This window comes from Mobula hypostoma, chromosome 29 (genome assembly GCF_963921235.1).
Source record: "Mobula hypostoma chromosome 29, sMobHyp1.1, whole genome shotgun sequence".
Taxonomy (NCBI): domain Eukaryota; kingdom Metazoa; phylum Chordata; class Chondrichthyes; order Myliobatiformes; family Myliobatidae; genus Mobula; species Mobula hypostoma.
This window is the reverse complement of record NC_086125.1, coordinates 20,238,670-20,251,365: the sequence shown is the minus strand read 5'-3', so window position 1 is coordinate 20,251,365 and position 12,696 is coordinate 20,238,670. Positions and strand designations below refer to the sequence as shown.

General features: G+C 45.7%; 1 protein-coding gene across 2 annotated transcripts in view; it reads left to right on the top strand.

Annotated features, from left to right (window-relative positions):
• Nucleotides 1-11,686, top strand: part of notch3 (notch receptor 3) — a 224,764-nt gene extending 213,078 nt beyond the window's left edge. For both annotated transcript variants that reach the window (XM_063035973.1, XM_063035972.1), the window contains exons 32-34: nucleotides 1,575-1,722; nucleotides 3,222-3,319; nucleotides 7,351-11,686. In XM_063035973.1, coding sequence (XP_062892043.1) covers nucleotides 1,575-1,722; nucleotides 3,222-3,319; nucleotides 7,351-8,679 — 1,575 coding nt within the window. In that variant the 3' untranslated portion in view covers nucleotides 8,680-11,686. The remainder of the gene's footprint in view (nucleotides 1-1,574; nucleotides 1,723-3,221; nucleotides 3,320-7,350) is intronic.
• Nucleotides 11,687-12,696: the final 1,010 nt, after the last annotated feature.

Here is a 12,696-nt window from a genome sequence, read left to right as displayed (position 1 = left end):
GTGCTAGATGTGGGTTCAATTGGAACATTTAAGAGAGGTTTGGATAAGGACATGGAGGGCTCTGGTTGCAGGTCGATGGGACTAGGCACAATAGTTCTGAACAGACTAGATGGGCCAAAGGGCCTGTAACTATGCTATGACTTTCGGTGAAGGCCGGCTGAACAATTCACTATTATATCTCGCGTTTAAATTCCAGATCTGAAGATAAACCTTTTCCCCAAGATATTTGCTTCCCTCAATTGAGTTTGATCCCAGAAATTTATCCTTCCCAAACTTCCAAACTCTACATCATTTCATTTAATTTTCTTTCAGAGATTCAACTCCGTAACAAGCCCTTATCACATGTCTCCCAATTGCACCCATGTGACTACGCATGCTAAACCATGCGTCTTTGGTACGTGGGAGGAGACCAGAGCATGCCTACGCAGTCACAGGGAGACCATACAGAACTCCTTACTGACAGCAGTGGAATCCCCTCAGCCAAGTCAGGATTAGCTGAGACCCAAGCACCAAATAGCTGCAGCATCCATTAGAAGCACAACAGCAGCATTCACAGGGGAGCACCTCAACCTTGCAACCTCTCCATCGTGCCCTCTGACCTGGTGTAGATCTGTATCATTTTGGCCTTTGGCCTTGGGTCTAAACTCTGCCACTCCAGACGAGCTGCACAGCAGAACCCCCTTCACCTGAGGGATCGTTGTTCAAAAAGGCAGCTTATTCCCATCTTCAGAATCAGAATTAGGTTTATTATGACTGATGTCTGTCGGGAAAGTCGTAGTGCAGAAATATTGAGGTAGTATTTGTGCGCTTGATGAGATGGGGTAAATCAGTCATGTTGGAGCCAGACTCAATGAGTGAATGACCTACTTCTGCTCCTATTCCTATGGCCTTCTGGTTCATTGTCCATTCAGAAATCTGATGGCAGAGAGGAAAAAACTGTTCCCGAAACATTGAATGTGTGCTCTCGGGCTCCTGTAACCCCCCCCCCCCCCGATGGTAGTAATGAGATGAGGGCATGTCCTGGGTGGGAGGGTGTCCTTAAAGATGGATATCGCCTTTCGATGGTGGGGAGGGTAGAGATGGTTGAGTTTACAACTTTTTCCGATCCTGTGGGGTGGCCCCTTCATACCAGACAGGGATATAACCAGTCGGAATGTTCTCCATGGAAGAGTTGGTCAGCAAAAGCTGCCCTAGTGGAAAGGCAAAATGAAAATTAATGACAGTCTAATGAAGTAAGAGAGAATCCACATAAAGTCCAAGAGTTAATTTTGTATAAGTCTTAGTTTAAGTCTTTGTATTTTTGAGGTACAGCAGGCTCTTTCACCCCAACAAGCCCTCGCCACCCAATTACACTCGTGTGACAAAATTAACTTGCTAATCTGTGCGTCTTTGAAATGTGGAAAATTGGAGGAAACTCACGGAGTCAGGGGACGAACGTATAGTCTCCTTACAGAAAGTGACGGGAATGGCACTGTAATAGCATTACGCTAGCTGCCAAGCTACTCTGCCAACTCCAGCACATGCGTTTACCGGATATTGAAATGATGAAGTTTGCTTGGTTCTCTCTCTGCCAGATTCTCATAAGGAATCGAGCTACAGACCTAGACGCACGGATGGTGGACGGCTCCACGGCTCTGATTCTCGCTGCCCGGCTTGCCGTGGAAGGAATGGTGGAGGAATTAATAGCGTGCCATGCTGACGTCAACGCTGTCGATGAGATAGGTGAGCCTGAGAACACCTCACACTAACGTGTCCTCTCAAACCAGCATCCAGGGCCTTGAGGTCAAATAGTTCTTGCTATGAGCAGCTTGCAATTATACGGCAGCCTTGATTTATTAGGAATAGAGGTTAATGGGGTTATAGAATGATACAGACAGAAACAGACCCTTCAATCCATCAAGTCTGAGCCGACCATCAAACACCCACTTCGACACAATCCATTTTTATTCTCCCCTTAATCCTATCCACTCAGATATGCACTAGAGGCAGCTTACAATTGATAATCGATCGACCAATCCATACACCTTTAGGATGTGGGAGCAGACTGCAGAACCAGGGCGGGACTGTAGTATAGGGGTTAGCATAATGCTATGACAGGGCCAGCGAGCTGGGTTTAATTCCCACCACTGTCTGAAAGGATTTTGTCAATCTCCCTGTAACCACGCAGGTTTGCTCCTGATGCTCCAGTTTCCTCCCACATTCCAAAGATATGGGTTGGGGGGTAAACTGGCCATATTAAACTATTTATTACTTAATTTCATCTTGAATATCTCCCCATTAGTATTCCCTAACCCCAAACTACTTCATCATTGAAGGAAAAGGGTCGCATTAACCGGGAAACACCACCACCTTGCGACCTCTCCAACTTCAAAGTCACATGTCAGTGTCAATTTATTATCAATTTATGCATATATTCACCATATACGACCCCGAGATTCATTTTCTTGCAGGCATTTAACAGGAAAGTAAAGAAATACAATAAAATTTATGAAAAACTATAAGTAAACAAAGACTGACTAACAACCAGTGTTAAAAAGAAGACAAAGTTGTGCAAATTGAAAAAAATATATAATATATAGTACTGAGTTGTAGAGTCCTTGAAAATGAGTCTATAGGTTGTGGAATCAATCAGTTTAGGGCTGAGGTAAATGAAGTAATTGTTCCTGAAACTGGTGTTGTGGGATCTAAGGCTCCTGTAGCCCTGCTGATGGTTCTAGGGTAATAACTGTTCCTGAAACTGGTGGTGTAGGACCTAAGGCTCCTGTAAGTCTGAAGCAGCACACAACATGAAGGAGGTACTAGGAGTGTGAGCGAAAGATTAGTCAAAGCAGCAGGTTTGGAAAAAGGAGAGAGGCCTTGGGATATTAGAGTTAGAGTGTTGGCTAAGGGCACAGATGCAAGTGCTGGGGTGGGGGGAAATCATGAATCTTTGGAGAAGTGGGCATTGCATGACTTGTTATCGGATGCAGAGGGATTTGAACACTCTAGGGTGAGAAGTTTAAGTAAGCCCAAGGATCTCAGAGGTGGGGGATGAACGAGACCCACGTGCTTGGCTTGTGAAGGTTAGGTTTGTGGAGGGAGGAGGGAAAGTGAGTTGTCAGGAGAGCACTGTACACATAGCCTCCCGTGAAGGTGATTCGTCTGATTAATCTGAGAATCAAAGCTTTGCTGTGATTCTGCCATGAGTGAATCAACAAGTGTGCTTTCCTCTGGACATTTAGGTAAATCGGCGCTTCACTGGGCTGCGGCAGTGAACAATGTCGATGCCACGCTGGTCTTGCTGAAGAATGGAGCCAACAAGGACATGCAGGACAGTAAGGTAAGGGCGTTTTACTTCTCAGCAATATTAGAGGCTCCTCTTCACCCTGCACTCCATGAACAGTTGTTTTATTGTTGAATAACCATAGGGAAAGCCTGTCACACAGGAAGGGTGGCACCCTGCTGCCAGCCTTGGCCAGTTCCACCCTAACCGTTTAATGGTGATGTCAACCCAGCCTTCAAGAAGCTCATGGGGAATGTGAGCACGCAGCTCATTTTTTCCCCAAAATCTGTCTTTAGGATGAGATTGATGTTCGCCAGCTTCTCGTAGAACATAGAGCAGTACAGCACATCGCAGTCCCTTCCGCTCACCGTGTTGTGCCAATCCCTTAACCTACTTTAAGATCAATCTAACCATGCCGTCCCACATAGTCCTGCATTTTTCCTTCATCCATGCACCTATCGAAAAGTTTCTTGTGTTCCTAATGTATCTTATTTTACCACTACCCCTGGCAGAGTGTCCCATGTACCCGACTAAAAAAAAACAACCTCTGACATCCCCCCCCATACCTTCCTCCAAACACCTACAGCTCTGATGAAAGTTTATTCACCTTAAATGAGTTTCTTTCTTCAAAAATGCTCAATAATTTCACCATTTTCCACTAACTGCCTGGCTAAGTTTGTGGAATTTCAAGGAGGTGGTAAGGCAGGAACTGCATTAACTGTTGGAGGATTCTTCTTAATAATTTGGCTTAACCATTAACTCTTTAGTTTTGCATGTTATGGAGCTCAATTATAAACACAAGAGGTTCTGCCGATGCTGGAAATCCAGAGTAACACACTCAAAATGCTGGAGGAACTCAGCATGTCAGGCAGCATCTATGGAAAGGAATAAACAGGACTACGCCCTCCCTCGACACCCCATGCACAGCAGCATTCTCTGGATAAATTCCTCCACCGTTAACTATTAGGAACTAATAGAGAGTTTTATAGTACTGTAGAAGCAGTGGTGATCTAATTTGTTTTGCATTTCATTTGAAAACATAATTTGTTGCTCAGTTAAAAGGTAGCTTATTTTTTAATATACCTTTTTAACTATTTGCATGAAACTTTGGCTAATTAGGGTAGCTGCTTAGTGTACTGGCAGTCAAAATGGACTGGTCCCGGTGTATCCCAATTAATCAGAATCTTCTGTATCTCGGTCCCAGGGCCCTGTTCAAAGTTACTGAATGATTTTCTACAGTGGCCTGTTTATTCACAGATCATTAGTCCACTGACCCAGGCCATGAGTACTAGATTGGTTGGAGTTCTTCCCATGCCTTAGTTGAAATTAACTTTAGTAGTTACTGGCCAGTATTTAACAATATCATTTGATTAGAGTAATAATTAAGTACTTTCAAAATTGTTATTATCAATTACTAATAAATAAGTATTAATTCTTACTAATATCAATAATGATTAGATTATGAGGACACTCAGTCCTCTTTTATTGTCATTTAGAAATGCGTACATGAATGCATACACAATGAATATGTTAATAGCTATTATTAAAGTTCAGTCATTAGTTTGCTGGTCCAAGCTGAGACCAGAGGGCGAGACGGAGCCCATTCCTCAGCAACACCAGTCAAATCTAATTCTTTTGTCCGTTAAGACAGCTTTGGTGATTGGTGCTCAGTCAAATGTGAGGAACGAAATCAGCTGAATTTTGTGACTATCCAAGCCCTTGTAGCTTTGGAGGCAGCGAATCTCCCAAATTCTTGGGTGGAACTCATTATAACTCAACATGTCTGTATCAACATTTTGCAACGTTACAAAGTGCAGATATTCCCTAGGTTGCAAGGGAGTTCCGTTCCTGTGGGCCGCTCGTAACCTGACGGTTCAGAAGTCAGAAATGTGGCTGTATTCTCAGGCAGAATGTGCCTGCAGCCCCACAGCACGTGGAAAATGCGTTCCTCCGCTCTCCCAAATGCTCGTGCGACCTATACATAAGTCGGGAGTTTGTAACCTGGGGTGGGGGTGTAGTAATATAAACTTTCCCATGAAGCCATGAGTTTAGGGCAGCAGAGCTGGGTAAATTTCAGCTTGTAAATTTCACTTGCTGAAACTCAAAAGCACTCGGGAGCCCTGCTCCAGGCGCAAACCTACCCCCATTTCTGAACTCTGGTGCTCCCGAGCCAGATCCCAGCCCCAATTCTGTTCTCCCATCCAGACTGATGGGAGAGGCAGACCCAGAGCCAGGGGGAATTGTGAGCATTCAGATCCTGGATTAATGGAGTTTTACTTTGTTAATTTCCCAGAACTGGATTACAAACCCATGACCTGAGTTTTCCATTTACCCACCCTAATATCCCACCTTATTGGAATAACTTGTATTGGATATTGATATTTTTGTGATCCAGAGGTTTCTCAGAAGTCACAATTTGCTCATGATCATTTTATTGAGAGTTCCAACAGCAGAAAATGAGGAAGAGAGAACGGAGAGAACAAAGAAAAAATAAAGGAAAACATAGTCGTCTCATACTCTGACTCCTCCAAAATGACCACAACCTTGTCGTAGGGTTTGGAGGCCTGCTTGCCTCAATGACCCAGGGAGCTTCGTTGACTAGAATCAGGGCCTTGTACTTTGGCTCTTGGTAGGGTCACCCATGCTAAACAGGTCAAAGGGTAGAGGCCAGACTAAGAGTGGTCCACCGGTCCTCCAGGTTCAGGGGTTCAGCTCAGGGCTAGCAATCAAAAAAACTGTTATGGAAGCGGGAGTGAAGAGGCCTTGCATATCCGTGTGAGATGCGGACCACATGGACAGACAGAGATGGAGGGCCTTCTTTGCTGCACTAAACACCAGCAGTGTAATTATTGGAAAATTCACTGAACAATTACATGTGTAACGCTCAGCTATATTGGCTCGTATATGTCTAGGGGAAATCCCGCCCAGCACCGGCCTGAACGCTTCCTGCTGGGTCAGTTGCTGTACCACTGCCACCCGAATCGATCCCAAACGTCAATCATCAGCCGGCACACACAGTACGTTTTACCAAGTACCCTTTATAAATATTACTAAGTCTATGAAATTAATACATGAACACCCATTGGCTAATAGCACCCTGTTATCTGTACTAACCCAAGCAAGTGTCTAGCTAGAGACTCTCTCAGCATTTAACGTAACATACAAACCATTTTAATCCACATACGCAGCAATTTAAAAGATTAACATAACAAAGAAGCCATTTTAATTTTAACGTACAAAAAAAAAGAGACCCCGTACACATGTGTATAGGTGATTATATAAAGATACAAGTAAGCACAGGAAAGTTAAACTATAAGAAAATTAACAATTCTACACACCAATCGCCTTTTGTAAAGGAGCATCCCTAGAACTAACTTCATGTCACTTGTCCTGGGCTTCCTCAGAGGAACTTCTATCCAGTGCAGCTGGTCTTTCTGATTTAGTCATTTCCATCGCTGTTTTACTTGTGGCCAAAGTGTGGATTCTCTGAAATCCCATCGCAAGTTTCAGGTTTCTGGGTGTCAGCATCTCAGAGGATGTACCCTTGGTCCAACACATTAATGCAGGCACAAAGAAGGCAGGTCAGTAGCTGTACTTCATTAGGAGTTTGAGGAGATTTGGGGTGTCACCGAAGACTCTGGCAAATTTCTGCAGAGGGACTCTGGGTGATGGCATCACTGCCAGGTGTGGAGGCGCCAATGGACAGGATGAAAGGAGGCCGCTGAAGATTGCAGACGAACTCGGCTCCATCACAGGCACAGCCCGCCCCACCGTCGAGGGTATTCTCAAAAGGCAGAGCCTCAAGAAGGCAGCATCCATCATGGAAGGGTCTTCACCATCCAGGACGTGGCCTTTTCTCTTCACTACCATCAGGGAGGAGATACAGGAGCCTGAAGACACACACTCAACATTTTAGGAGCAATTTCCTCCCCTCTGCCGTCAGATTTCAGAACATTCCAGAAACACTACCTTGCTATTGCACTGTTTTCTTCTATTCTTGTTGTGTCTGATTGTAATGTTTACGTGTTGGACTAGATATGCCAGTGATAATGAACCTGATCCGATTGTCATCCTGACCTGTTTTTCAGGAGGAGACGCCGCTATTCCTGGCTGCCCGGGAAGGAAGCTTTGAGGCAGCGAAGATGCTCTTGGACCACTTCGCTAACCGGGACATCACGGACCACATGGACCGCCTGCCCCGCGACATTGCGCAGGAGCGGATGCACCACGACATCGTGCAGCTGCTGGACGAGTACAACGCCGTGCGAAGCCCGCAGGGGGCTGGTGGGCACTCCATGTCCCCCCTCATGTGCCCCCCCAACGGCTACCTGGGCAACCTCAAACAGACGCCCCAGGGCAAGAAAGCCCGGAGGCCCAGCTCAAAGAACTCGGCTCCCGGCACCTCTGGCAACCTGAGCAAGGAGTTGAAGGATGCGAAGCCAAAGGGCAAGAAGCTGAGCTTGGATTGCCAGGCCTCGCTCCTGGAGAGCTCCGTGACGCTGTCTCCAGTGGACTCCCTGGACTCACCGCGGACCTACGTCGCCAACCCCGCCTCCCCCGTGGTGGCCACCTCGGGGATCCTGCACCCGGCCAACTCCCTGTCCATGCTGGCCACCCCGCCTGTCGGCAGCATCCTCGAGGGCCCCTTCACTGTTTCGCTGGCCCGGCTGGGTGACTTGGGCGAGCTGGCGGGTCAGAGTGCGACTGCCGCTGTCCTCTCCATGGGCCGTGGGCCCCAGCTGCCTCGCCTCTCCGTGCCGCAGATGGTAGCCCAGCCTGGCTGCCTGCTGAGTGGCGGCAACCTGGGCCTCAACATGAGCACCTTCGAGTGGCGTGCCCGCGCGGGCAGCTCACAGCACGGTCTCCTCCTGCCTCAGGCCAGCCACCTGACCATGGCTGGCATGGGGCCACAGCTCATGGGTCAACAGAGCCCCGTCAAGAACCCGGCCGAGCAGCCAGCCGCCCCCTCGCAAACCCCCAACGGACAGCCGAGGTGCATCCCGCCTTCTGCCGCCGCCGCCGGCCTCTCCGTCCAGCAGGGCCTGCTGAGGGGCGAGGTAGTGCGGAGGGCCGAGCGCAGCCAGGCCCTCTCCCCCCAGGAGGCTCAGCCGTCTCAAGCCGGCCTTCCGGCCTTCTTCAAGCAGCACGGCGGTGCCCCGTCTGAGGACTATCTGCCCCCCACCTCGAAGCACAGCTACACAGCGGGGCACGACGGCGCGCCCAAGCATTACCTCCACCTGAAGAACGAGCACCCGTACCTGACCCCGTCACCGGAGTCTCCAGAACAGTGGTCCAGCCCCTCGCCACACTCCATGTCTGATTGGTCAGACTCCAGCCCCAGCCCGGCCATAATCGGACACCAGGCCCAGATGCAGCACATGACTGAACAAGTAACCAAAATGCAAGTTTTTGCATAAAATACTTCATTCGATTTTTTTTTTCAAAAGAAGAATACCTAAAGGATATAAGGACCTGGGCTGATGTTTAATTTTTGTGATTCCTGCTCTCATTATCTCAAAGAGACAGGTGGGAAGGAGCTAGTTCTGAGTCAACACTGCCAGGACCTACAGTGGGATCATCTTTTAATTCTGAAATTCCTGGAGATTTTTTTCATTTAACAAAGCAAAAGACTGAAGGATTTCGGCCTCACTGTTCTCACTGCCTGTTAAAGCGCCGATGAGGTCCACTGTTACATTTTTATCACTTCCGTCAAGGGTTTAAAAATCCTTCACTACTGCCCAAGCCAATGAACCCTCTCCCGCCACAGTCCCGACTCGGTTCTCTGAACACTGGTGTGACTGATATCTGACACCCTCAGGCGTTTGCCAGTTCCCATTTAAAAAAAAGATGGCTTCAGAAAGACTCGGGCCAGTAAACTGACACTGCCATCTTTCGTGAGTAAGGAGGAGACAGTGCCACATAACTAACCTGTTACAGTAGATGCAGTTCCAATTCCATGGGACTCCAATGTGGCCTGGAATCTCCAATGATCTGTAAGCATTATAGTAATTCCTGAGGTAATTCTCTAACTCACTAAATCCTCAAGCACGAAAATGCTGCCATTTCGTTATGTATAATTGTTATGACTTCCTTCTCTGCAGTCCTCTTCTTTTACTCAGTTTAAAAAGTTGCTAACACTTACTGCCTTTGGGAATTGCTGCCATGTGTCACTATGATTATTTAAGTGTTTCAGAGGAACACTTGTTATTTCTTTTTATTGTCCATTATAAGGAGAGAGTCTGTGAGATCTTTCTCAGAAGTCTCCAAAATCTCGACACTACAGTTGAAAAATCAGAGTTTGATGACAAACCTTGGCCTCAAAAACCATCTGAATTCAAGCCAACTGTAGCACAGGGCTTGTACTGAGTTTATCATCAGCCAATAGATAATCAGTGAGGTTTTCCAATTCATAGAACCCACGTCAGCCATACTCAGAAGCTCAAACGTTCTGAATTACCAGTTTCCTGACGATTATATGCTTTTATTTTTTTTCCAGGAAATGTCAAATATTCTTTCCACTGTAGTTATTTACCAGAAGAGTCATCTTGATACTGCCCTTCAAAGAAGGAACAGGTTTATTCTAGTGCAACTTTGAGTTGTTTAACCTGGCTCTTCTTTGTGGGCGTGAATCCGGCTGGTAACAGTTTGGGTGAAAATCGCTGTCCGATTTGTAACGGGAATTGTTTGATTGGAATCAAACCATCCACACTGCCCTTGTCTAGAGACTTGAAATCCCCTTCATGTTCGGATCAGAACAGATTTCTGGGCCTTGGTTAGCTGCTCCATGCAGCTGAATCCAGTGACAGATGTTATTACAGTAGAACGCCTGAATTTTCCCCCTTGATTCAAATTCCTACTGCTGAACCTCTGACAGTATGAGTGCCCAGATTTTAATTTGATGGGACCAGCGAGTGGTTAAACACCAGGGTTTGTCCATAAGTCTTTGGAGCAGAATTAGGTCATTTGGCCCATCGATTCTGCTCCACCATTTGATCACAGCTGCTTGGTTTCTCTGTCAGTTCTTCAGATCCGTTCCGTGCATGCAGCCTATCCCCCAACTACGTCGGGCAGTACAAACTCTCTTCATGAGCCTGGGCAAAGGGGCACAAGTTAGAGTGCAAAGCAAGTTGTATGTATTACCGTGAATTCATGGTGTTGTCTTTTTCTAATTTAATTCAGAGGCCTACTGGTTAATCCAGAGCAAGATCTTTTTTTCTAACTTCCCCCTTATCCCAGGATGGGAGATTCATTTTGCAACACTAGTAGATGCTATGAAAACGAAGAGCTTTTTACCCAGACCAGGATCACCCTTTGGCGACCTGGAGTCCAGAGAGCCTTGAAATCAATTGGCTTGGGGTGCGATGAGGTGGACGAGGAAAGTTTCCCCTTGTGCTTTTGGTTTGTTTCAAATCTTGGACTCACTGGGTAAAGCTTCCCCATCCCAAATGGGTTGATATGCTGTGCCGGTGTGGCCACAAGAGGAAGGAGAAGGGTAGCGCTATCTTGTGGTAGACATGGAGGAAACTGTGATCTGAACTCAGCAGACTGTCCTGTTGTTGGCCAGGTTTCATTGACTACTAACACATAACCAAAAAAAAATAGGGTAGAAACATTTTTTATATCCTTTTTTTAAAAACAATAATAGATAGGCCTGGGCAAATAGAACTGGGGAATGAGCAGCCAAGCCTAGAGAAGGAGAAGAGGCAGATGATGAGTCAGGTGGGGTGTGGCGTGAGAGATATTGTGTTGAGGCTTGTAGACGTGGAGGATAACGTAGAGATATTAAGCCCGAGGGGGTCAGGAGAGGTGCAGGGTGTGAGGAAGAGAGAGATAATGGTTACCTTGCTTTCTATCATGGATGGAACAGACAAGGTAAAGCTAATTCAAAATCACTCGGATTCTCTTATTTAATTCTTGCAAAGCTTATGAAAGAGGGAGAGCACCAGACAGCTGGGTTACTTCCTACCAGAGGACTGAAATTATGAAGGACCTATATATATATATTATATATTTTTTCTCAATATTCTTGCTCAGAAAACACAACTGAAAACAGTAGAATGTACATTTATAGCATTAACTGATTTTTTTTTAAAAAAAAGACAACAAACTGTAAATAAATCAAACTGAAGAACAAAAAAAACATTTACTCATTTCAAAAGTACTTCGTTGTTTGAAATGTTTTATGTACTCAAAATAAAAATTTTATTTCCTATTAGTCATATATCACACAGAAACACAGCCAATGTACTTGGCAGTTTATTCTTAGAAGGATTTTCTAGGCATTTTATAATACTTCAAGACTTTTTACAAAAAAAAATGTAGCTTTAATCTGTACAGAAAAGTATTTTAAGTCACGTCTTTTGTATGCAAGAAGTACAGGTTCTGAGGTGAATATACTTCCAAATAAAGCTGTAGGAAACTTCACACTGTGGCTCGCAAGTAGTTTGTTTACAATCACAGCATTTGCGCAGGGAGCTATTTGTAAAGTAACTTTTATTTATAATATATACAACACAGAACAAGCTCTTCTGGTGCCACCCAACAATCCACCGATTTAATCCTAGCCTAATCACAGGACAATTTACAGTGACTATTCAGTACACCTTTGGACTATGGAGGAAACCCGAGGACCTGGAGGAAAACTCACGTGATCATTGGGAAAATGTCCTTATGGACAACACAGGAGTTGAACTCCAGAATTGCATTTGGTAATATGTCCCGAGAAAAGCAATGGGGGAAGATCTTCTGCTGTACCAAATGACTGCTCACTTTGGCTCGGTTCTGGTCCCAGCTCACTACGGGCAACTGGCTGCTCTCACGTGCCGGGTCTGACAGCTGGCAAGATCCCACCTCCTTAACTCATTAAATATCATTCAATAATCCTCAGAAATTTAAAATGTTTTAAAAATGGAACACATTAAAAACTGCAATAAATGCATTTAACTAAAAGGTCAAAAAGTTGCATCTGCTTTCCTCCCAGGAGTAAGTGTCTCCAGTTACTCAAGAGGGGACTGCTGTGTTACCTGGGATTTAACCCTCACAGGCTTGAGAGCTGCGGGAGTGTGGAACTTACCACCATCCCAAGAGCAGAGCAATGGAATGGCAGGACCCTTGTTCTGGTCCTCTGCTGGGACTGGAATCCCGACTTCCTGAAGGAAATAAGGGTGTGGAACTGGAAGGTCTGGCACAGTTTAGAAGAATGAGAGGCGACGTTATTATAAAATGGTAAGAGGATGTGTCTGTTTGTGGGTTTCAGAATTTCCCACAATGATAGAACACAAAACAGGCCCTTCAGCCCATCATGTCCTACCTATCTACACTCATTTCATTTAGCTGCAATATGTCCATTACTGATGGCCTTCTATGCTTTAGCTATTCAAGTATTAATCTATATGCTTTTGTGAGAGCACCTATCTCCGACACCTCTGTAAGTA